General features: G+C 39.6%; 1 protein-coding gene across 2 annotated transcripts; it reads left to right on the top strand.

Annotated features, from left to right (window-relative positions):
• Window positions 1-702: 702 nt before the first annotated feature.
• On the top strand, window positions 703-23,709 carry LOC122780883 (unconventional myosin-VIIb-like). 2 transcript variants are annotated; one of them, XM_044044253.1, is made up of 50 exons: window positions 703-789; window positions 985-1,021; window positions 1,730-1,831; window positions 1,922-2,074; window positions 2,938-3,006; window positions 3,099-3,214; window positions 3,335-3,462; window positions 4,005-4,147; window positions 4,389-4,502; window positions 4,596-4,749; window positions 5,441-5,517; window positions 5,613-5,732; window positions 6,226-6,368; window positions 6,830-7,040; window positions 7,124-7,259; window positions 7,339-7,505; window positions 7,593-7,733; window positions 8,073-8,231; window positions 8,460-8,552; window positions 9,718-9,812; window positions 10,007-10,091; window positions 10,187-10,234; window positions 10,454-10,570; window positions 10,701-10,865; window positions 10,969-11,181; window positions 11,263-11,394; window positions 12,492-12,560; window positions 12,637-12,761; window positions 12,890-13,016; window positions 13,476-13,595; window positions 13,711-13,884; window positions 13,973-14,200; window positions 14,585-14,752; window positions 14,827-14,944; window positions 15,547-15,670; window positions 15,772-15,938; window positions 16,052-16,233; window positions 16,976-17,085; window positions 17,226-17,377; window positions 18,286-18,439; window positions 18,541-18,696; window positions 19,654-19,759; window positions 19,923-20,036; window positions 20,226-20,313; window positions 20,903-21,009; window positions 21,102-21,287; window positions 21,383-21,499; window positions 21,588-21,671; window positions 22,307-22,426; window positions 22,582-23,709. In XM_044044253.1, exons 2-50 carry the CDS (start codon window positions 1,010-1,012, stop codon window positions 22,675-22,677), a joined length of 6,285 nt encoding a protein of 2,094 aa, XP_043900188.1. In that variant the 5' UTR covers window positions 703-789; window positions 985-1,009; the 3' UTR covers window positions 22,678-23,709. The 2 variants fall into 2 exon arrangements, with proteins under 2 accessions (XP_043900188.1, XP_043900198.1); XM_044044263.1 differs by having other exon boundaries at window positions 10,972-11,181.
• Window positions 23,710-24,679: the final 970 nt, after the last annotated feature.

Raw genomic sequence — 24,679 nt, forward strand, 5'->3', positions numbered from 1 at the left:
AAGCTAGTGAGTTTTAACACCACAAAGTTGCAGCCAAAGGAGTCACATTATGGAATAATATCAGGAAGAATGAAATGTATTCACCTCAATCACTATATGAACCACTCTTTTTATTATATACAGTATACTAACAACTATGTCAGATGCTCTACACTCTCCTCTCACTGATAACCAGAGTCCAAAGGCTGCTTATAGTTTAATTACAACGGTTGACCCTGCAACAAGGTCAACCAGATAAACTGTAGTTTACACTCACCAGCCTCTTTATTAGGTACACAAGACATCTGACAAAGTGGCACATGTTGTGGTCTTCTGTCCTCCGGTATTCACTGTATGCCTAAATATATTAAGTTGCTGCCATCATATGATTGGCTGATAAGATCAATGTTTGATTCAAATGGTCAGCTCGTCATCCAGCTCTGCAAAAGCCTGATAACGAGCCGTTCATTGAAATCAGGTGTGTTGGGCAGTGGGTCCCATTGTATTATCAGGCAGTTGTACAGGTGTACCTAATAATGTGGCGGCTGTGTAAACATGGCCAAAAAAAGTCTTTCATCACTGTAAACATGAAACTTTCAAATAGAAGAGAGCCAAAGGATCAGTGAGGGCACGGCGTAAGAGAGCACTTTAATTTCCTCTTCCTCGACACATTACAGTCGGTGCAAAGTCAAACCCTCATAAACTCTGTAGGAGAGCTGCGTTGCCTCCTTCAGTCTGAGACACTTTCAAGAAGGCGTCAATGAGGACAGAGTGAGGAATTAATGAAGATCGCTGTCAAAGGATTGTCAGGTAGAATACTTTTGACTTTTATATTATCACATAAATGTATTGTTTTTTCTGTTACGTAGGTTCACATTATTCACTGGCAGAGTCTTTTCAACAGAGAAGGAAAACCTTAATTTATAAGTTAGTATAATGGATAAAGTCTTTTGCTTTCTGTTTTCTTTTGGAACTTTGCAACTCATGTGGATTTTTATTATTTAGGCAGAGGGAGAGTGGAAGATTGGTGATGCTGAAAAAGGTATGGCTGAAAAAAAACCATGTCTCTGTGGTGTTTCAAGTATGGATTTTATTTTATTAAGAATATTGTTTACCAGTGAGAACTAAAGTCATTACATTAATAATACATTAATATCAATAAAGTGTGATTAAGGAGGTCCCTTAGTTATCTTTTTATTTAATCAGTCAGTGATTTGTTTGCAGCCTTAGAGTGACAGTTATCTTGAGGAACAGTTTCAGTTTATTTCCTTAAAGGGAGTGAGGTATTCCCATCATGTATTAAGTCACAAGACAACCATAATATGTCTTTAGAGATTGAGACTGTTAAACCAGGGGTTTCAAACTCAAATAAACGTCTGGTTTGAGGAAAAAGACATCAAAATAATAATATTTATGATCGTGTTTCACATAATTGAAAAATTGAAGTGTTCCTTTTTGATATGGAATGATAAATAGTACACAAATAATAATAAATAACATATTTATAATATATTAAAAGATTGATGGGGGAGGGGGCGTGTTTGTTTGAGACCTCTGTGTTAAACTGAAATACTAGTTTCACTGGTAACAGCGATACAGAGCGTGTATTCTAATTTACAGAGAGCAATTTCTGCAAATATATAAGAATTATGTACAATATGCAACATGAAAACAAAACAGATAAACAGTTTACAGTCTGCATATACTGTAAGTATAGTAATGTGATTTACTGTGTTCTGTGTATTTTCAGGGGGACTGGGTGTGGGTGGACTCCGTCATTGGGGTACCAATCGGAGCCAGGATCAAAGTTACACCATCTGGTCAACGGTTACTGGTGGATGATGAGGGAAATGTAAACACTCTTTGCTGCTGGCTAGTCACAAATATAAAGGAAGCCGTTTTGTTTTTGCAGTATGCATTATTTTTTCTCGCTGTCCCTCAGGAGCGGAGTCTGTCTCAGGAGCAGGAAGCCTCTCTCCAGGTCATGCACCCTACATCAGTGGAGGTTGTGGACGACATGATAAAACTGGGGGACATGACTGAGGCGGGTCTTCTCCGAAACCTGCAGCTTCGTCACAAACAAGGAATCATCTATGTAAGGCACATGGCGCGCACACACACACACTGCAGAATTTAAATGCCATTGACAGTCTCAAGACAACCTTTGACCTTGTATACAATGAAAATGTTGGTTTATTCCAAGTGCTTCACATTTTAAATTTCAATTTTAGGTAGGTAGTTAAATACATAAATAGGTTGATAGGTTAGTTGGTAGATAAGTTCAATTTCAAAGAAATGAAGATAAATAGAAATATAGTTAAAAAAAAGAGAGAGAAATAGTGTGTACATTCAAAACAAATATTGACAGCTGTGCAAATATTTTATTGTTTTTAACCTGGATTAAAAAAATATTCACATTCGGGTTGTGCACTTTTGTGCAGCATAACAACTAAAATGCTGCTTCACCATATTTGGCTTGAACTCTGGGCTCGACTGTCTGACCTGAGTCAGTAGATCTCAGAGCCCCACAAGGTGCATATTCCTTTCATACTGTATGTCATTAATGTATGATGTGCATCTTGCAACAGTGGGGTGACCGAGCTTTTTCAGTTGTCACCCCCAGACTCCGGAATAAACTCCTCCCTGAGATTCGTGTTAGACTTTTAATTATTCTGGTTCACTGTTTATTCTTGTGTGTTTCTAATTGGTATTTTCATGGGTTGCTTTATGTCTCATGAATTTGTTTTTATAATTTTATTTTGTAAAGCACTTTGGTCGTTTATGGGTTGTTTTAAAGGGCTATAGAAATTACATTACTGTAATATTATCTCTTTTTCACCACAATATTCAATATTTTTTGTTGGATATTGCATTGCAGATAAGATGGAATCACTATAATATTACCATACTATAACCACGTTGTTACTGTGTTACCTTTTCTTTTTTTCATTTCTGTAGACCTACATAGGTTCGGTATTGGTTGCAGTGAACCCATACCAGGACTTTCCTATATATTCAGCAGAGCAGGTGAGACATGTACACATCTTTGACCCACAAACTGAACCGTTTTAATACAACTTTGATGATGTGGGTTATGTGTGCCTCCTGTTGTCTTGCAGGTGAGGTTGTACCATGGTCAAAAGCTTGGGGAACTTCCACCTCACATCTTTGCCGTTGCTGAATCCTGCTACTTTAACATGACACGGCATCTCAGGAACCAGTGCTGCATCATCAGGTCAGGATGGACAACCCACTGAAAGAGTCACGATGGCCCGTCAACAGCCCTGAATAGAATATATGATATTGCGTCATACTTTACGATCAATAGATGATTTATTTTTGTTTTTCCCCTCAGTGGAGAGACAGGAGCAGGGAAGACAGAGAGCACCAAATTGATCCTGCAGTATTTGGCAGCAGTCAGTGGTGAACTCTCTGAACAGACGATGGAACAACAGATTCTCGAGTCCAACCCAATACTAGAAGGTAACATTGGTGCTCACATCAGCAGTGTGTCACATATAGCAGGGTTTATATACGATCCATAAGTGTGTATCTATAGGTGCATAATTGTTTGATTTTCACAGCCTTAGAAAGAACCTTTTACATGTACTTCACAGAAGGGCCTTGACTTACAGAGGCTGCCATATTGCACCTTCTTGCACGGACAAAGCATGTGTTTTGTGTTTTAAACCAGAAACTTACCACAGATAGGAAAAAGAATGACATCTTCTCTGATATGCAAAGGCCACTTAAGTTCCTTGACAAGCTTTGGAAGAGTCCTCTGTGTGGTACAATCTACAGTCTCACCACTAAATGTCACACACCTGACATTTAAAACATAAGAAAACTAACTACAAAACAGCCTGTAACATTATATGACTAACACAGAGGTCCACTGAGTAACATTTATTATGGTTTATTGGCAGAATTTGAACATTATTGTTCGTAAAGGTGTATAATTACATCCAGTAATGATGCATATGTGATTGCAATCCATTATGATTTGTGTGCTGTGGTTATATCAGCTTTTGGAAATGCTAAAACAATCCACAACGACAACTCCAGCCGCTTTGGGAAATATTTGGAGATCTTCTTCACGAAGGAGGGACTGATCAAAGGTGCTCGAGTGGAGCAGTATCTGCTGGAGAAGTCTCGTGTCTGCCATCAGGTGAGACGACTCTGTGTCCTCATCTCTCCAGTGAGCTGACACACTTTCTATAAACCTATATCTGCTCAGTCTTATATAAACATGTGATGGTGATTATGAGAAAAGAAACAGCTCTCATGGGCCTGAAAAATTATACTAATTTCTGATTGTTTTACCAGCCTATCTGAGAGGTTATTCCTTTCACACAATGTAGCCGTATTTCTCTTAACAATCATACTCAATTCTTATTCCACAACCTCAGGCACTGGGGGAGCGAAACTACCACATATTTTATTGCATGCTGGCAGGAATCTCAGCAGAGCAGAGGAAAAGTCTGAGTCTGAAGGATGCTAAAGCATACAAATTCCTCACTAAGGTATATCTGCAGCTTATTGTGTCTCCTCACCCAGCAGAAAATGTCCCTCTACATACTGTAACTTATCTAAAGTGCGCCTCTTCTGTGTCGCAGGGTGACTGTGTTGCGTGTGAAAGTAAGGACGATGCCAAAGATTACCGACATATTCATTCTGCTTTGAAAATACTCACCTTCTCTGAAAGCCTGTGCCACGACATCTTTAAGTTACTGGCGGCCATTTTACACCTGGGGAATGTATGCTTTAAGGGTGAGCGTACGCATTTTGTGCAGCTGACACAGCAGCAAAACATGTATTTGATGTCAAAAAAATGTGAATTAGTCGAAAAATTGAGCAACATCTTACAAGAAATCTTCATTCTTCATTTTGAATATTTTGAATTAGGCTATTTTGGGAGAGAAGGAATGCCCTTTAGTGTTAGTGGGGGGAAAAGTGTGCTGTGATATTATTACTTTACCTTGTAACAAGTAGTGTAAGGATCACAATTTAGAAAATGGTAATAATATTACAATTACTAAACAAGTAACACTGAGTTAGTGCATTACAAGATTGTGATTTGTTTTTATTTGTATAAAAGTATAAACATGTCATTAAGTATTTTATTACTTCATAACAAAAGTGTTAATCACTTTTGATTGTATCTATAATAATATAGTTAGTAATGTAACTTATAGCTTTTGAATGATGTAATAAGGCAAGTATTGTTATTATTTTTTAATAGTGTAATATGGAATAAGTATTTTTTATATAAGATAGTTCAATCATAATCTTGTAATGCACTAACTCTAAGGTAAGTCATTTTCTTTTATTAAAGGTATAATATGGATTAAGTTAATTATTTCTGAATAACTTTCCCGTCTATGAAGTAGCATAAACGAACAATCCAAATAAATGGAATACTCATTGTAAAACTTAAATAATGATTTTGTGTTGCCATTAGCAACCACTGAAAATAACCTGGAAACCAGTGATGTCAGCAAGTCAAAACATTTCACCGTGGCGGCATCTCTTCTGGAGGTGAGTTCCCTCAAGTATGAAGAGATCTTTTTTTTCCCCCTCATCATTAACACAACAATAATACGTGTGTTTGTTTTGATGTCTGCTTCCCACAGGTGCAGACGTCTCCTCTGGCGACTAGTTTGACCAACCGTTCCTTTCAGACCAACAGAGAGAGCGTGACAAAGCCCCTCTCCTCTGAACAGGCTGCTGACTGCAGAGACGCCTTCGTCAAGGTAACGAAACCCAGTCAGTGACAGTAAATCGGCGTGTTGTGGAATGGGTTTCCTTATTGGCCCCAAGATGAAAGACAAACGGCTGTAAAATAAAGTCACTGTTCAATATAAAAAGGTGATTTTTAACTAGGGATTACCAGAAAACATTTGATCACATAGAATATGTCCCTACTGTTCCTGGAACTGATTATTCCGAGTGTACCCAGTTATATAGATATACTGGCTGATCTGCTGCTCTTCTTGGCTTAGTTCCTTCATATTTGCAAACTGTTCTTCAAATATACTATATATATGTATATATATATATATATATATATATATATAAGTATATATATATACATTGGAGTATATGTATACATATATATATATATATACGTATATATATACATATTTATATGTATATATATATATATATATATATATATATATATATATATATATAGTGCAGAGAGGACTCAGTTAACTGTGTTCTTCTCTATGTCCCAACTCTCAGGCTATCTACAACAAGCTGTTCATATGGATCGTTGACAAAATCAACAGTGTCACGTACCAGAGGTTGATCAACACGGTCAAGTCTTCCTACCAGTCCATCGGCCTGCTTGACATCTTTGGCTTTGAGAACTTCAGCACAAACAGGTGCAGACATTTTGTGCATCTCTACTCTGCAGCGACTCTGGGGTCTCAAAGTGTGGTGCTCTGGAGAAGTCGCTCTCACTGAAACATCACAGTTATTGAATTTAATTTGTTGCTTTATCTTGCTGTTAAATGGGCGTTTCCTGCTGCAAAATGAAGTTCTCGTCACATTGAAAACTGCTCACTGTCAGTGGGTACCAATTACAAAAATAGAAAAATATCGACAGTTTTATATCACAGCCACATGGATTGTGAGCACTTTACAGAACTGATGTTTCCAGAATTAAAGTTCTGTCTACTATTGAGATAAAGTGACTAAATCACTGACAGTAATGCCTCCATGTCTCAAGCTGGCACAGAGGGCCACAGGGGTCACAGGGGCCACAGGCACTGACTGTTAACATACCTTATACAACCACAACCAGGAAAAAGTGAACATGACTTTAAAATGCATTTTTTCCCAGCTTTGAGCAGCTGTGTATTAACTTTGCCAACGAGAGGCTCCAGCAGTTCTTCGTGGGTCATATCTTCAAGCTGGAGCAGGAGGAGTACCTGAAAGAGGACATTGTGTGGAACAACATCGACTTCAGCGACAATCAGAACATCCTGGACCTCATGGCGGAGAAAACCTGTAACGTGCTGGCTCTGATCGATGAGGAGAGCCACTTTCCAAAGGTGTCGTTACACTGTTGTTTGATCACTAACGATTTGGTCGCGTGGCTATGAAAATCTCCTCACTCAAGTGCATTGAATTGCAGGGCTCCGATGCCACAATGCTCAGCAAGATGAACGGGCAGCACAGCGGAAACAAGAGCTACATCTGCTCAAAGCGTGAACATGATACAATCTTTGGGATTCAGCACTTTGCAGGTGTTGTTTACTATGACTCCAAAGGTAAGCGGCACAGATGGCAGGTTAGTTCAACCGTAAAGTCACGTGATTATATATAGTCTGACTTTCTGCGTGTGTTCAGGCTTCCTGGAGAAGAACAGAGATGTGGTCAGCTATGACTTAATCAAGACAGTTCAATTGTCCACCAATAAGCTACTTCATCAGATATTTGAGACCGAGCTTTCCACCAGTGAGGTCAAAATGTCAAACAACAAAAAGGTCATCCTGACGCCCAAGAGCTCTTTGCGGGTATGAGTTGTATAATCGCATTATGTGTTATGTATTATTATTCAGTGTGTTGCTGATGGTGATTTGTTGTCTTCGTCACCCGTGCAGGCCAAGATGGACAAACGCAAACAAGCGCCGACGCTGAGCGGCCAGTTCCGTCAGTCCTTGGACTCGCTCATGAAGGCTCTGTCGGCCTGTCAGCCTGCGTTCATCCGCTGCTTCAAACCCAACAGTGACAAAGAGTCTCAGGTGACGACATCAGAGCACCTACACTGCAGTTTCCATGGCCATCGTCATTTAATTTTATCGCTCATGCTAGGTCTATTTTGCCTTACTTTGCTTTACTGAAATAAAGACGCTGCAGATGTGGTTATACAGCCTGTCTGCATGTGTCACAAGAGAATTTTACTTTTTTATCAATTTATTTGCGGTAACACTGAAAAATGATTTGTTCCATAAATAAATTGAGCAAATTTCCTGGAAATGGTGACCTGCTAACACAAAGTGTAATCACCAGTGTTGAGGTGTGAACCAGGAAGCTTTCTTCAGCGTTTCATCAAAATCTGTCCTTCGTCTTCTCTCCTTCAGGTGTTTGACAGACAGCTGTGTTTGCTTCAGCTGAGGTACTCTGGCATGATGAGCACCATCCGCATACGGAAGTTAGGCTTCCCAATTCTCCACACGTTTGAGGAGTTCCTCAAACGTTACCGGGTTCTCCTGAGGAAGACGCGCTGCGACCCCAAAACTGTCAGTCAAGACGCAGCTATTTTTTACCAATATATCTGACTCTGTTACCTGCTGCTTTCATCCAATCTCTGTCATATTTTTATTTATTTATTTGTTTTAATTCTATGGCCACATTGAATATCATGGACAGGTGGAGAAATAAATTCTTTAGTCTCTCCCCCTGGAGGAATTTGAACTGTCATGAGACTTTATTCCTGCTCACTGATGAATTCTTTATTGTCCCTGCAGGAGACAGCTGCTGCCTGCTGTGAAGCCATCTGCAACACAGTGATTGAAAAGAAGGGTGACTGGAAAATAGGCAGGACCAAGATTTTCCTGAAGGTACACAAGAATTTATGATTCAGACCCAGCTCTGCCAGGACAATGGACACAATGACACAGCTGCAGATAAACAGTTCATTATTTTATCATGTTCTAGTTCATCCTATCTTTTGTTGCTCATAGTGCCTCATTTATTTACTTACTTACTGATTTAACTTTCTATTTCATGACATTTTATCTGTTACTATTGTGTTTTTGATTTATTTCACTCTTACCTCCTGTTTAGATCACACATGAGTATTTCAGTCACCAGTGTTATCTCTTGCGTCTGCTTGAGTTTCTCGATAGCGTTTCCTCACTTCCTCGCTTCCTTTCCTTGCTCCTTTTCCTCACTTTCTTACCTTCCTCACGTCTTCTTTTCCTCACTTCTTCAGCTCTCAATTGCTAAATATGTAATAGCAGCCGTATGTCGGCTCAAATGGTTGGTGTGGGTTGGATTCTTTGATTTTATCCTGGGAAGGGTACATGCTCTATAAATAAAGTTTGATTGATAAACAGTATTGACCACGACCCTCATGTGGAGGAGGATAAAGCGGGAGAAGATGTATGTATGGACTGCCACTGGTCAAGTAGTACTAATATACTAAACTGCACCAGCAGCCGATATCTTTTGCTGACATTACAGTCTGTCTGTAAAGGTCATGTATTATGTAAAAATAGAGGTTTTTGCAGATGAGTGTCTTGGCTTTTTAGGTGTGATATCGTTCAGTAATTTAAACCTGCATGCATTAGGTGACTGGCTGTGGGTGGAGCAATAGACCAAACATCAAACTAAAACATGAACTGAGTTTAATATCATACCTTTTTTTAATATAATGCACTTAAATACTGTAAATACTGTTCACATATTACTCTGTAGCTGTCTGTTATTTAGTCATTTCTTAAAAGAATGGAATGATTTCACCAGGGACAATTTTAAGATACTTCTGGGGCCAGACAATGAACATTGAACCACAAGTAAAGAAGTTGCATTTGGGCAATTCAGGAGACTTCTAACCACTGCAATCTCCTGCACAAAAGCACATCATGAAATCTAAAGGCATTCTAACATAAGTGTAATCAGCTGTTCTTTCAGCTCAGGGCCACAGGCAATAGCCTCATTTGCCAGCACTTTTGTGGCATCTGAATGCAAGGATCTTCTGGTTCATTCTATTCTGTGTTTCAGGATGCTCATGATGTGGTGCTGGAGCGACTAAGGGAAGAGGAACTCAACGGAATAGTTGTGGTGATCCAGAGGTTCATGCGTGTACACAAAGACAGGTGCAGTTTCTGTTATATATCAATGGAGATCATGAACCGAAACACATTGCAGGTGGAATGCATCTTGCAAAATTAAGAGAGGATTGATTTTTCTTTTGGTATAGAGAATACATTTTAAATACAGCAGTTGACTGATGAGTATGTTTGTCTTTACACAATTATCCTCCAAAGGCCTTGTTCTGCCTGTTTTTCAGAAAGTCTTTCCTGAGGAAACGAAGGGCAGCTGTGGTGTTACAGAGGCGCTGGAGAGCAAACAGGGAAGACGACAAGCGAAAAAAGGTCTAATGTTTAATCATGCAATCATATGATTAACTTCTTCATGTACAGTCTCTTTTCTTTTTCCTTTCTTATGCATTGTTTGCACTCTTTTCCAGTTCCTGTACCAACAACAGTGTGCTGCTGCTCTCACCATACAGACACAGGTATGCACTGTCGAGCCAGTAGTTTAAACACAGATTATATCTTCGTGTCAATGGGATACATTCAAAATTCATTTGGATATTGTAACAACAAAGTGTAATCGTTTATTTTGAATGTATGTTACACTCATTACTATATATCCTTGCAATTAGAGAGGCAAAATATACTGTTTGTTAGATAAAAACATTCATTCTGAGACCATGAGTGATGATTAACTGTAGGTGCGAGGCTACCTCATGAGGAAACGCTTGAAGCAAAAGAGAGAGGCCGTCATCCTGCTGCAGGCTCACACCCGAGGATTCCTGGCCAGAAGGGCAATGGGACAAATGAGGAATGATGTAAGTGCTGAATGTCCAGAACCTAGAAATACAATAAACACAAATACAAATGTCAATAAATCAAGAAATAGGTGTGGGCAAATATATTTCCCTGTCAAACTCATCTCTGGTGTTCTCTTCCCACCTGGAGTATGAGAGCTGGGACAGTATAGCACTGTCGCTTCAGCGAGGACTGGAAGACCTTATCGAGTCTCAGCTAGAGAATGAGGAGCGAGAACTTGACACTGAACATTTCTTGCCTGCACCTGCTGTGGAAGTGGTGCAAGAAGAAGCATCAGATTCAGACAAGAGTGAGGTTAGACTTTAAATCTATACCGCAGTCTGCTAAACTGACATTAATCCATTTATCTTACAGGAGTATTTCACTTACTGAACCTTGAATTTCTTTGACGGTCAAGCAGAGGCGGGACACGCCAGAGCCAGCAGTGCCAGATTTGGATCCATCTACCTCATCGAGTGAGGACGATTCTGCCGAGTTTGATGACGAAAATGACGAGTTTTCATTCTCCAAATTTAGCCTCCAACACTTCCAGGGCAACACTAATCACAAGCACATCACCCAGAGACTCAAGCAGCCCCTGCTGCGCCATGATGATGAGGGAGATGCGCTGGTGAGAGAATTAAGATGGGTCGCTCTCTCCTTAGTCAAAAAATGTTCAGTTTCATTTCTTGTTCCTCTCATTCTTCTGCAGGCGTGTTTGACCGTCTGGTGGATTATTCTTCGGTTCATGGAGGACATCCCAGAACCAATATCTCAAACATTCACCACCATGATGTCCCAGAAGCAGAGCAGGAGGCTGAGCTCTTTGGTGGGACTCGAGCAGGTAGAGTGGTCACATGTCACAAGAAAGACGGAAAGACAGACAGACTGCACTAAAAACAGTGTGTAACATTTACAAGTAGATTTGCATAAGTTGTACAACCATCATTACTTGGGAAAGCAGTTTCACTAGACCTAATAAAGTCTGTAGGTTTTGGTATCTGATAACAATACAAGAATATCTGTTGGGAAACTGCAAAGCCGATTCACTCGTCATTAAAGTCATCCAGGTTCATCGTTATCTAAGAAAAGGTGACTCATGGACAAAGTGGGCTTGGTTGTAGATTCAAGCTAACAATTCTGCTGTTATTATTTATTTATTCTGTTTATGTGAAATGACCCTCAACAAGTGCAATGCTCTCTTTGTTCATTTTGTGCTATACATATATATATATATATGTAGAGTGCTTAACACATGTATTTGACCACCACCCAATGTAAGGTTAATGCCACAGCTGCCCTAAATTAACAGCATTGGTGATTAGAAAACACATTTTTTTTTATGTTTCTGTAGTAACCAGTATGTTGAAGCTCTTCAACTGAAATTATATTTTTACAAAAAATTGTAAGTTTTACAAAAAAAAATAACAAAAAAAAGTAAAGCACATTATTAGTTCTTGATTAAGATGTCAAATTATAGTTAATTATACTTGAACATGAACATGAACTTGAATGTTGTGTTTGCCGGCTCAACTTTGTGTATAAAAAGGTGAAAAGTTTTTGAAAGATTATTTAAATATTCATGTTTTCTTCGTGTTTGACAGGTGGTCGAAACAAACTTGTTAAGCACTGTACATGTTCTTAAAAACAAAATGGATAGCATCCATTATATTCCACATATAATGATTATAGCTTTCCGATCCCAAGCCAATTCTAAGTCCAACTGCCAACTTATATAATAAATTGCTACAAAAGCTTCCGACACCTGAACCACATATGTAAATCATGCTAACATGTCTGTTCCATTCTGTGTAGAAACCACTCACAGCTGCAGTATAATTATTAAAATAAAAATTAAAAATCAGTCTTATAATGACAGGCCAGTTTGATCAAACACAGCATTTCCTGTTGTGTCATAATAATTATGCCTTATGTGAACAGAAAAAAATGAAGAAGGCCAAGAAAAAGTTGCGAGGTGGAATCAGAGGAGCGTCTGTCCTACCTGACGAGGTCAGCACTAATACGCCCGAGTTATTTATTTTTCTGTGTCATATGTTATAATCTTTGTTGCTGTCATCTTCACCAGCCAGAGAATGTGACGGAAGACGGGCACATTTTAATCGGAGAAGGTCCGACACTGGATCGGCCTCTTTCGCCCCTGGAGAAAGTGCACATCATCGCTGGATACGCTCTGTCGAGACAAGACATACGGTACAAGTGAAGGAAATCATTCAAATGGGAAATGAACCTTTAATACATTCAGCATGAGTTGTGTTAACACTGTGTCCATCACATTTCTTTTTTGGGTGTTTTTATTTCCTGTTTCTCTGCCTGTGTAGAGATGAGATTTACTGCCAGATCTGTAAGCAGCTGGTGAACAACAACAACAGGAAGAGCCGTATGCTGGGCTGGACCCTCCTTTCCATCTGTCTCGGGATCTTCCCTCCAACAGAGCGATTCATCAAGGTCAGTTTACAACAGAATTCTTACTCTTATACTTCCACAAAACAGACCCGTGTTCCTGCTGGCTGCATGGTGACATATTATGTGGAAATATTTGTAGAAGTCCCAGTCAGTGATTAAATGCTTTCTTTAAAATCAAGGTAAGAATGAGTAACATTGTTACGTAACACTGCATTATTATTTAATAAATCATTATGATTATTTCAAGATCAAAATTACTTATTATTTTAATGTATTATTATGAATTATATTACATGTTATTATATTCAAGGAACATCCCACATGTCATTTATTCTGGCTGTTTTACAGTATGCAGTGTGTTATGACTTTATTTCTACCACTCAAAGAGTTTATAAGTTATTATTTCATTATTTCATAATGCAGGCTACGTGATGAAAAATCTACAAACAAGACACATAATATCATCACGTTTTCACTGTTCTCATGTGCTTTGCTCCACAGTATTTGGAGAGTTTTGTCAGCAGAGGGCCAAGTGGTTATGGAGCATATTGTACTGAGCGTCTGCGCCGTACAGTCGCCAATGGAGGAAGAAAAGAGTTGCCATGCTGGATTGAGCTCCAGGTAAAAATAATTAATTCCATCGGAGGTGTTGTATTGTTAAATTTATGGACACTTTACCAGACTCATTTAAATAATCTATGCAAACTTTATTGGATTGTTCTCCGTCCACTTCCAGGCTGCCAAATCCAAAGAGCCCATAGATGTGTCTGTGACTCTGATGGATGACCGAACTGTTGCTCTGCATCTGGATTCAGCCTCCACTTCCGCTGAAGTCTGTCAAGCCGTGGCTGACAAGACTGATCTTACAGACACTTACGGATTCTCCTTGTACATCAGCTTCTGTGATCAGGTCAGCATTAATCACATGATTTTTTGTTTAACTAGTCCCTGAATTTCCCTCAACACTCATTCAAAGTGTATTATTCTTTGGTCTCCAGATGTGGTCTTTGGGCAGCTGTGGCAAGCACGTGCTGGATGCTGTTTCTCATTGTGAGCAGGAGATGAAGCAGCGGGGGCAACAGGAGAAAGACGCCAAGTGGAGTCTCTCCATCCGCAAGGAACTGTTCACACCGTGGCACGACTGCTCAGTAGATATGATCAGCACAGATCTAATTTACCGGCAGGTCATCAAGGGAATCAAGTCAGAAGAGTACGTCAGTGAGAAGGTGAGGCTCTGCAGGGAAACCAGATGATGGGGTTTTATTTTGCCAGATATTCGTTACTTTCTTCTGAATGATAAGCTACAGGACTAATGTACAATACTTCACATTCCATGTGAGTAATGCAAAACTAAACGCTGATGCCACTTAGCACACTTTAAGCAGTTAAGTCTTTCACCCTGTTTATTACCTCCAAATAGTAAAGTCTTGAGATCAGAATCTAAAACATTTTATGGAAGCAAACTAAAATTTGATTCAAGCTAAAACTAGTGAATCGTACACACACACCTCAGTGCTTGGAAGGGCGAAATAATATAGTGATTATGGCAGAAACGTAAAGAATCCTGAGGTATAAGGTGTAACAATAAAAACAGATGTTTTTTTTCTCAGGAGGATGATTATATCCAGCTGGCAGTGAAGCACTATTACATTCAGTTTGGCTCTGCACACAGCGACGAGAACGTCCAGAAGGTGGTGGAGGAGTGCATCACCACCACACTTATTGAGAGCAAATCTATGGCCAAATGGATCCAACTCATTGGATCAGCTCTTTTACAGGTACAGTGCCATGCAGTTCATGTCTGGTTTCACATCAGGGATGAGATCAATCTCACGCACTGGTTTCACTGCAGGGTCCGTACGCCACCGGGATACAGAGCAGAAACCGCGTCAAAGGGGAATTTGTCGACTGTGCCCGAGAAAAATGGCCGCTTAAGTTCTCCATGTTTTATGAAGTCATAATGATGTCAGGTTAGTCAATGTTCAGATTTCACACGCAGTATTTTATAAAGCAACTAACATCCCTATTGAGAATAAACAAATTTCTCTTTTGGACTTCAGGTAATGACCTCTTCTTATCACAAATATTAATCAGCCAATCAAATGACACTGACTCGATGTATTTAGGCACGTAGACATGGTCAAGATGAATTGCTGAAGTTGAAACTGAGCTTCAGAATGAAGAAGGGAGGTGATTTGAGCAGCTTTGAACATGGCATGGTTGTGCCATATTCCATTTCAGAAACTGCAGAAACTGCTCTACGGTCAGTAGAGCAGTTTGGTTAGTAGACCAGATTGGTTAAAAAAATAGAAAGGCAACAGTAAAATGGCCAAAAGGGATGCAGGAGATACACAACATGTTAAAACTTCAAGCAGATTGGCTACAGCAGCAAAAAGTGCCACTTTAACAGGTGTCCTGTGTGCTTAATAAAGTGGCCAGTTAGTCTACATTTCAACCATATTCCTGAGCATATATATTTCACTTTAAAGTTGGGTTTCCAGTTATAATTTGAGAAATGGCAGACATTTACAATACTGCTCCTGAAACATTTCCTATATGTATGTCCCGATAGGACCTAATTTTCCCAAACGCAGGTTTACTGTGGCTGTAAACTGGGGAGGCATCGTCTTTATGGATGAAAGGAAGACACTGTTAGAGCTTCCTTACCATGAAGTAAAGGAATTCGAAAGGATAAGGTATTATTAATATTTTTTATTTACTTCCTTGGAAAACATTTTGTCTAGAGTTTTAAAACTATTTCAAAATAACTATACATGCATGTTTAAAATGCTTCCAGTGATGGCCACACCAACGGCCAGTCAGTGAGTTTGGCCACAGTGCATGGAGACTTTGTCCTGAAGTGTGAACAAGCTGTGGAAATGGCTACGCTTATAGAGAATACACTGGAGGGCCTGAGACACCGGTCAGTGTACGCACTGGCTAAGCAGGATTTCAGTAGACCAGGTATACACACACACACACACATCTGCACAGTAGACAACATAAACACATATGCTAATGCCTGAGTACACACGACCAAATGCTGAATATGCACTGAAAACACTTGTTTCCTGCAGGTGACCCCGCGTTCCTGGTTTGTAGACGAGGTGACCTGCTGTTGGTAGAAAAAGATAAAGGTTATTCTACCGAGGAGGACTGGATCAGAGCAACTAACCAGACTACACCTGGTACTGGTGTAGTCTTAAAGGAAGTGGTGCAGTTTCTTCCCATTCTCACCAGGCCTACTGACAAGATGCTGGTACATTTTCCTTAGTTTTGGTTGTCTTTGATGTAGCAACACGTGTAGTACAAATGTGTGAATAATATGATGCACTATGTGTTAAAGATATATGTAAAATAACAACATTGACCTTTAACGTTTAGAATGGTTACTGATGATGAATATAAGGAGCTTACAAACTGTGTTTATGCACACACAGAATGTGTTGTATAAACATGACATATTATTGTCGCTACCTCACATCTCTCTCTCCCCCATTTTTCCTTTCAACCCAACCGGCCGAGACAGATGGCCGCACATCTTTGAGTCTGGTCCTGTCTCAGATTTCTTCCTCTGAAAAGGGTGTTTTTGGCCTAGTGTTTGCTCATTGTGTGAAGCGTTGGGTTTCTCTTCTCTCTATAATATTGTAAAGGTTTTTGCCTGACTATGTACAGTGCCAGGAGAAAAGTCTATATCTTTCTTTAACTTCCTTGCCACTTTCCACTCACTGTGCTTGAGTAACTCTGAGTAACGCTGTGGTATAGGGGCGGGTGGCAGTGGGTGGTGCAAACAAACCAAAACCAAATATAAACATACCAAACCAAACTATAAACAGAATCACTATATATGGTTTGATGTGCATATGTAAGCCTGTTTTATCATGTAATGGAGACTGCATAACTGTGTGACACCAATACTGCAGCACTGGATCCATGTCTGTGATAATTCACATGATTCCCATTCACATGGTTTAACTGGAAAAACTTCCTCTGGTTCTCAGGAACTGCTCAGTCCAAGCTGGAAGAAACAGTTACCTGCACAAAGCGCCCAACAGAGGGATGAATCAGTGGTGCCGGTCTCATTAAAGGACTTTGCTCTGGAGAACTTTAGGTAATAACATTAAATGAGCTGCAAGTTTTCCCCAATCCTTTGAATTATGAAGTCAACAATAATCCACAGCAAAAACTCTTATGAAACATGTTGGATAATTTTTTTTATTTGGTCTCACTGTGGCTCCTGATCTGATGTAGGCCTGCGGGTAAAGATGGTCGGCAGGGTGCAGTCAAAGGCCTGAATAGAGAGAAACTGTGGGTTTATTCAAGAGACCCTCTGAAGCGGCCGCTGCTGAAGAGTCTGCTCAACAACTCTGAACTCAACATTTTGGCCTGCAACGCCTCCACTGATATCCTTTGATTCTAGGATTTTATCGTTTTAATTTTCTCACACAATCTTAATCTAGATCGTTGGTTCTCAAACTGTGGTACGTGTACCACCTGTGGTACGTGAGCGTACTCTGGTGGAAGAAAATCCAAAATAATGTTCTAGGGTATGTGATCGTAGTACGTAGAATGACAATAACTAGAGTCACCTTATCTTATTGGGAATAAATCTGCCTCCTGTAAAAGGTCAGTAGCTGTCTTTGCTCGACCTATTTACACCCCTGTATTTTAACGTTGGAGATAATGGTGTTACTTCAAGAGTTACATTTTTTCTCAGGTGGTACTTGGTATAAAAGAACCACTGATCTTGATAAAACCACAACTACGTATACCATTTTCTCTTCTAGTCCCTTCAGATTTAAATCACAACAACATTATTCACCAGTTTCTAAATAATCTGTACGTTTTCTAGTAAGACCATTTGTTTGGAGCTTGATACGATACAGTATGATGTGCTTTATTGTCCCCGTGGGAAGATTTGTTCCTCGCTCAGTGGTGCTGCATTCGATGCATCACAATCAGTAAATACAAGCGACATATTTCACAGCTAATTAAACTAGATGAATAGAATAGAAAAGACATTATTGCACACCAGATGGTAAAGAACAGCATATTGCATGTACCCATCTTTATATCTATGGGAAAATCGTATTTAAAATAATGAATGAAAAGTTGCATTTTAATACACTGTATCTTAATGCTTGTACTCAGAGTGAAGAACGTGGGATTGGATGGGATTTAATTTTTTGTTTTAAATTGGGAGGGGTTGATGTTCTTCCTTCCCTATTATTCTCATGGCAGTTTTAGCAAGTCCATATCTAATCTGAATCTCCATACAGCGTGTGTGTGAGTCCTTGACCGAAGGTGCTACCTATCCTGAAATATATGGGTGACTACCCCATTAAACTTGTTCGCAGCCCTGTGGATCTGACAGACCAGATCTTTGGTGCGGCCACACAGCATGAAGCCCTGCAGGATGAGATCTACTGCCAGATTATGAGACAGATGACCGGCAACAACAACAGGTGCTTCCCCTCAGTGTTTGTGGTATTGTATTTGAAAGAATTTCAAAAGAAAAATCCAAAATATCCTCTGACCACTGACCCCCTCTCCCCCTCACTGTCAGGTTGAGCGTGGAGCGTGGGTGGGAGCTGATGTGGCTGTGCTCAGGCTTGTTCCCGCCCAGCCCCATTTTGATTAAACATGCTCAGTGCTTCCTGGAGTCAAGGCCCAGAGCCCCGCTGGCTGCCGTGTGCCTGCAGAGGGTGCAGGAGATGCGCAGGTCAGGCTGATGACAGAAATAGAAACTCATAGATCACATAGCAGTGTCCTGTGCAATGTGTAGTTTAATAAAATGTGGAATTAAGTCTGTAAATCAAGACATTATGGGAAACATGACGTGTTGACTAAATAATAGAAAACACAAAGAAAAGTTTCAGAGGTGAATTATACTCCTTAAAAAGACGCTCCCTTAGGCTGGTGTGATAGTGTTGCTTCACTGAGCCTGTTTTCAGAGGAAGGACGCAGCATGCAAATATTGTTACATCGTTTCAGTTCATGAAGATCAAACAGAGCCAGGTTAATTACATCGTCATCATCAACAACAAAAATCACCAAAAGTTACACACTGGAGCTTTAAATGCAGAATGTGGTGAATACAAAGAGATATAAGATTTGCTATTGGCTTTGAGTTTGAGCTATTCTGTATTATGTTAGTGTTTTATCTGTTCTGTGACAATAGGAACATACAGAAAATGTAAATATTAGTATTCCATGTACAACAATGACTGAGCTGACTAAGTTTGTGTGAATTAATGAAACTGATTGTAAACACAAAAAACCATTGAGTTGTACACGGTGTCCTCAGAAAGCAACAAATTGCCTCAAAATTAAATTTACAAAATCTAAAATATTTATATAGTTTTGCAAAGCTGGCAGGAGACATTACACACAACTAAACTTAAAGTTGTTAAGGCAGTGGATTTGTGCTGCTAGAGGTTTGTCCACATTTCCATCTCACCTGCAGCAAACACTGTTGCTACTCAAAAAATTCCCACTTGAATCAATGGAGCAACAAAATAAACTGAATGTGAAAACTGAAGTATTTGACTTTGAAAACAATTCTATTTTATTATTATTGTTTTATTTTATGAGATTTTCTCTCCTTGAGATTGAGTTGTGCAGTCTTTTCAGGTGTGTGTGTGTAATATTCATTTATCTGAGTGATTTGTTCCCTCAGGAAGGAGCCAAGGAAGCTTCCTCCCCATCTGGTTGAGGTGGACGCCATCCAAAAGAACAGCACCCAGATCTTCCACAAAATTCATTTCCCAAACGACACGAGTGAAGTAAGACAACATAATGTTCTGAGAAAAGATCAACACCTACATATAGAACATATACTTTACAGTATGTAAAATATAAACCTGTAGCCAGCAGAGGGCTATATCAAAAAGACTGAGAAACTGGGGGAATTAGTTGGCTGTTTTTCCCTCTTACTGTCTTGTCCAGATATGCGAGGTAACGTCAACAACATCAAACAAAGACCTGTGCAGCACTATTGCCTCTCAGCTCAGGCTGAGCTCAGATGATGGATACGGTCTCTTCCTGAAAACACCAAACAAGGTGATGATGGGTGATGGGTCCTTTTCCAATACATTTTGATGCAACAGCAAAGACAAAGATGTCATTTGAGTTAATCACACAGTTAAGACAATTAAGTTATAGATTTAATTGTGTTTTTTTTTTCATAAATACTGACTGTGTTGGCCAAAGTACAGCATATCAGTGTTATAATCCCTGTTCTCTTCTTAGGTCACAAGCTTGGAGGAGCAGAAATATTTCTTTGACAGTTTAAAGCAGACGTCAGACTTACCGAAGAAAGTGAAGAAAGCAAAAGAAGGTAATGCATCGTGCTTCTGCCAATGCCCTCACCTCATGTTATTTATCTCTGTTTTCATGCATTATGTCTGTATGATCTCCCTGTGTGTGCATGGAGACGCATTATATGTGACAAAAGAACTCCTCATGTAACAACTATTACAAAAACATTGCAAAATGAATCGAGTAATGATTATACATACAAAATAAAACGGGTAAAGAGAGGTGGTTCACTTCACATCTGCATTACCACAGAGAAGCACAAGCACTGTCACAAAAACAAGAATGACACTCAGACAAAAGCTGGCACAACAAGCCTGAGTTTAAATGTGCTTGTAAATCGTCCTTAGCAGCATGAGCATCGTTAGTGTTAATCCACAGCTCACTAAATTCACACTCACAGAGTCATCTCTGAATGCACTAAGCAAAACACACAAGATGGATCATGGTGGGGCACCACGACATGACGCCAAGTCAAAAACATGCAGATTGGGTTCACTGGACGGGTGTGAATGGTTGTTTGAATCTTTATGTTGGCCCTGCAGTGGACAGGGGACTTGTCCACGACCCTCACATGGTAGAAAATGATTGAATGTTACTCTGTCTCCCAGGCAACCCAGCCAACATGCCCTTCCTGGTGATATTTAAGAGGAAGCTGTGGTTCAATGTGATTCCCGGGAAAGATCTGACCGCTGACCTCACCTTCCATTTCCCACAGGTACTAACAACTGAATGCACTCTTCTCCGTGGTGTGTTGACAGCTTTTCAGTAAATTACAGACGTACGTCCTGTGTTGTGTTTCCGATGCAGGAGCTGCCCAAGTACTTGCGGGGATACCACAGCTGCACCAAAGAGGACATGATCACTCTGGCTGGGCTGCTGTTCAGGTGCAAAGTAGACTCAGACCGGTCACAGTTTGTCATGATTCCCAGGATGCTGAAGGAGCTGATTCCTGCTGACCAGTTCAAAATCATGTCCACTGAAGAATGGAAGAAGGTAAAGAAGGAGATTTAAAAGGATATTTAGGACCAAGAGAAAGAGACTATTTCCCTGGTTTCCTGCTGTATTTTTTTCTTTTCTTCTACTTGCAGCACATTATCTCCTCTTACAACAAGCAGAGTGGCATCACGGTGCAGGAGGCCAAAATTGCCTTCCTGAAAGCCATTTCCAGTTGGACAACATTCGGCTGTGCCTTCTTTCAAGTTAAAGTGAGCGATCGGGATGCCGTGAAAGCAATGTTTGCATTCAACACTTGGAAGGAATGTTCAGTCATTGTGTCTGTGATTCCATTTGCAGCAAACGTGTGAATCTAGTTACCCAAATGCAATTCTGATTGCTATCAGCAAGCAAGGTGTCAGCCTCATAGACCCTGACAACAAGGTATGTAATATTTAGCCTCTACAATGCAGAAGGCGCAGGAACAAACTGCATTTGAAATTTCCCTTGAAAGTGACAATGGGGCTTTTAATGCCCCCGTAAAAGAGTTACAAATTACAAATTAGTGTTAGAGATTACAGTAAATTACTTTTTACATATGTACTTACAGAAAATAATATTTGTTGTAAGAGTCAGTGATTTTTGGTACTTTGGTTTTGTGATAACTGCCATGGAACATGAAATCATCGTTTAGCAAAAAAGGCTTTTTTGTGCTTGGATCACACACTCTTGTTTTGAAATAATGTTCTAGGGCTTAGAATTCATGCTGATCCTCCAAATGAATCATTTAAACTATTATGGCTGTGCAGTTGGTGTTAACTTTCATTGTAAAATGTGTTCAAATGCATTTAAAAAGACTTCATTTTGATTTGGAGAACCTTGGCAGTACCCTAATTAAAAGAAGCAAGGTATTTGTTGTATCCAAAATGCCCCCAAATGACTTCACTTTCTCTCCATTATTCTAGTCTATTGTGTCACATTTGATTTCTCTTCATCACATGCTGTTGTGTTTTGTTATTTTCTTTTGTAACAAATCATTACATCTTAACGTAGCTCATCACATCATGTCAATCTTTCAGACGCTGCTGGTCATGCACCCGTTCAGCCGCATCACCGCGTATCACAGCAAAGACAGCTCCTTCGTCATGACCACAGGCACTGCAGTGAGGGGAAACATATTTGTCTGTGAAACCTCACAGGTGAGAAGTTTGGTATATCATCTAAATATTTCTTGCTAAAAGGAGTCTAGATTATCCTGGAAACAAGTTTGTCTGCAGAGTTTAATCATCTCTTTTTATAGTTTTGGAATCAAACGTGTAGTGATGTGAGATTTCTCTTGTCCCTCCTTTTTCAGGCGCATACAATGGAGGACCTTCTTAGATCATACGTCAGCATGTACGAGAGGCAGCGGCAGGCATTTAGACCGAGACTAAACTTCATGTTTACTTGAGATAAAGTGAAGTTTTGACTCAGATTAAACTGTTGGTTGACTTCATTACATTTGTGTATTTATATGCTCTCGCTGGCAGAATTATCTCTAATACAGATTACAATGTTTTATTGTCTCGATTACAATTATTAACCTGTACCACTGTGAGAATGGGTGTGTGTTGGACCTGATTTCATATTTATATAAATTCTACGGTATTTAACATCAATATGTCCAACCAAGAGAGAGCAATGATTTTTTTCTAATTCTGAAGTTTGACTCACCACGCTCTTGTTCAATTTTAAGATCAAGAAAACTTTTACTTTTAAAGCATATATGTAAAAAGGTAAAAAAGAAATGATACAAGGTATGTTGAAAAAGCCCTCACATCTGTCTGAAAATGTTCCTCCTGTGTAATTTAACACTAAAGCATTTTATGTTTATTGATAATGGTGATTTTATTGCACGTGAAGAAGGTTGTGGGTCCACTTTTTCATGCTGTATGCCCACTGTGCTTTTGTAGTGTTTGTAGTCAAACTAACTGTTGATTGACATGATATGCTGTGACTGATGTTGCCATTGAATTAAGGGGGCTTTTCATACAGCAAAAAACATTAGCAGCCGACAGCACACAAAGAATTGGGTCAAGTGGAGCTGAAGTAAGTTTCACAACATCCATTTGACAAGTTATGCAGGAGCTACAGCAGGTTTGATTAATGACATGAACCGTGGCTGCACTACATTTAGCTTTGGCACATTCAGGATTCCAGTGCTGTGGTTCTTTTGTATACGTTTGCATGGTTTACTGGGACAGCTGAATATAATTGGGGCTGTAATTAGTGTGATTTGTGGCAGGTCTAAATCGTCTGTTGTGAAGAAGGCAGAAATGACAGGGCAGATTTCTCTCTATTTATAGTACATCGACACTTGTACTTTTTTTTTTTTTTTACTTAAACACAGTTTAGAAACCCAATTTCTTCATGCCTTTTAGCAAATAGAGAAAGATGGAACACTGCATACATATTTCCATTATACAAGTGGTATTGCTGCGTGCATAATGAAAGTGATGAGTCTATTTGACTTCACAATGTTTTGCCTCAACAAAAATAAATTTGATGACATGATTTCAATAGAAAACAATGTCTGTTATTGTATTTCATCTCTAAATGGAGACAAATGATCACACCTTGTGCTGTTGTATGTGTTTTTAAATGGTTACTAACTTACAGCACACACTATCATTGTCATTATTTTATTATTTTTGTTCAAAGGGCCAGTACTGGTGTAGGCCATGTATGTTTGTACACAAGTAGAGGTAGTTTTCAAAGTGTCAGCGAATAGTCTTCCAGGAGACATTTGATGCTCCTGGAATGTCCTGACTGCTGCTTGAAAATAAGTCACCAGTCACCTCCCTGCTCAGAACACAAGCCCAATTTATGACATCACAAACTGTGTGACTGTGTGTGTGTGTGTGTGTGTGCGCAGTAGTACTAACAGTAGTGTAACGTAGAAGACTGCTTACACAACTATCCTCGTTGCCTGTCAAGACTTTTGCTCTGTTACCATGGAAACCATGTGACCAAAAAAATAAAAACCAGGTTACCATGGGCAGGTGCATATGAGGTGCAGTGTGACTGTTTATCTGTTTCCTGATGCAACCTGACTGCAAGAGGAGCAGTGGTTTGGCAGACAAAAGGCAGCATTACACTGCTTACTGTTGCTTTAAATGTCCTATCAGAGCAAATCAATTTACATCAGATTTAACTTTTTCATTATTTGAGGGTTCGTCTTGTGCTTCCTATTCTAGGGACTGTGCACATGTGCAGACTCAGAGTGTCGTTGTCGCTACTAACAATAGGAGTTGTAGTAATAATAAATTATTTTATTTTATTATTATATGACATTTAAAGTGTGTGTGTGTGTAGATAGCAGTGGCCTTGATGCTGTTTTTCAGTCTTGAAATTCAAGTTGCAGGGGGGGAGGGGAGGAGGGGAGTGCAGGTGGGAGGAAGGATAGTAATGTG

This window comes from Solea senegalensis, linkage group LG1 (assembly GCF_019176455.1).
Source record: "Solea senegalensis isolate Sse05_10M linkage group LG1, IFAPA_SoseM_1, whole genome shotgun sequence".
Taxonomy (NCBI): domain Eukaryota; kingdom Metazoa; phylum Chordata; class Actinopteri; order Pleuronectiformes; family Soleidae; genus Solea; species Solea senegalensis.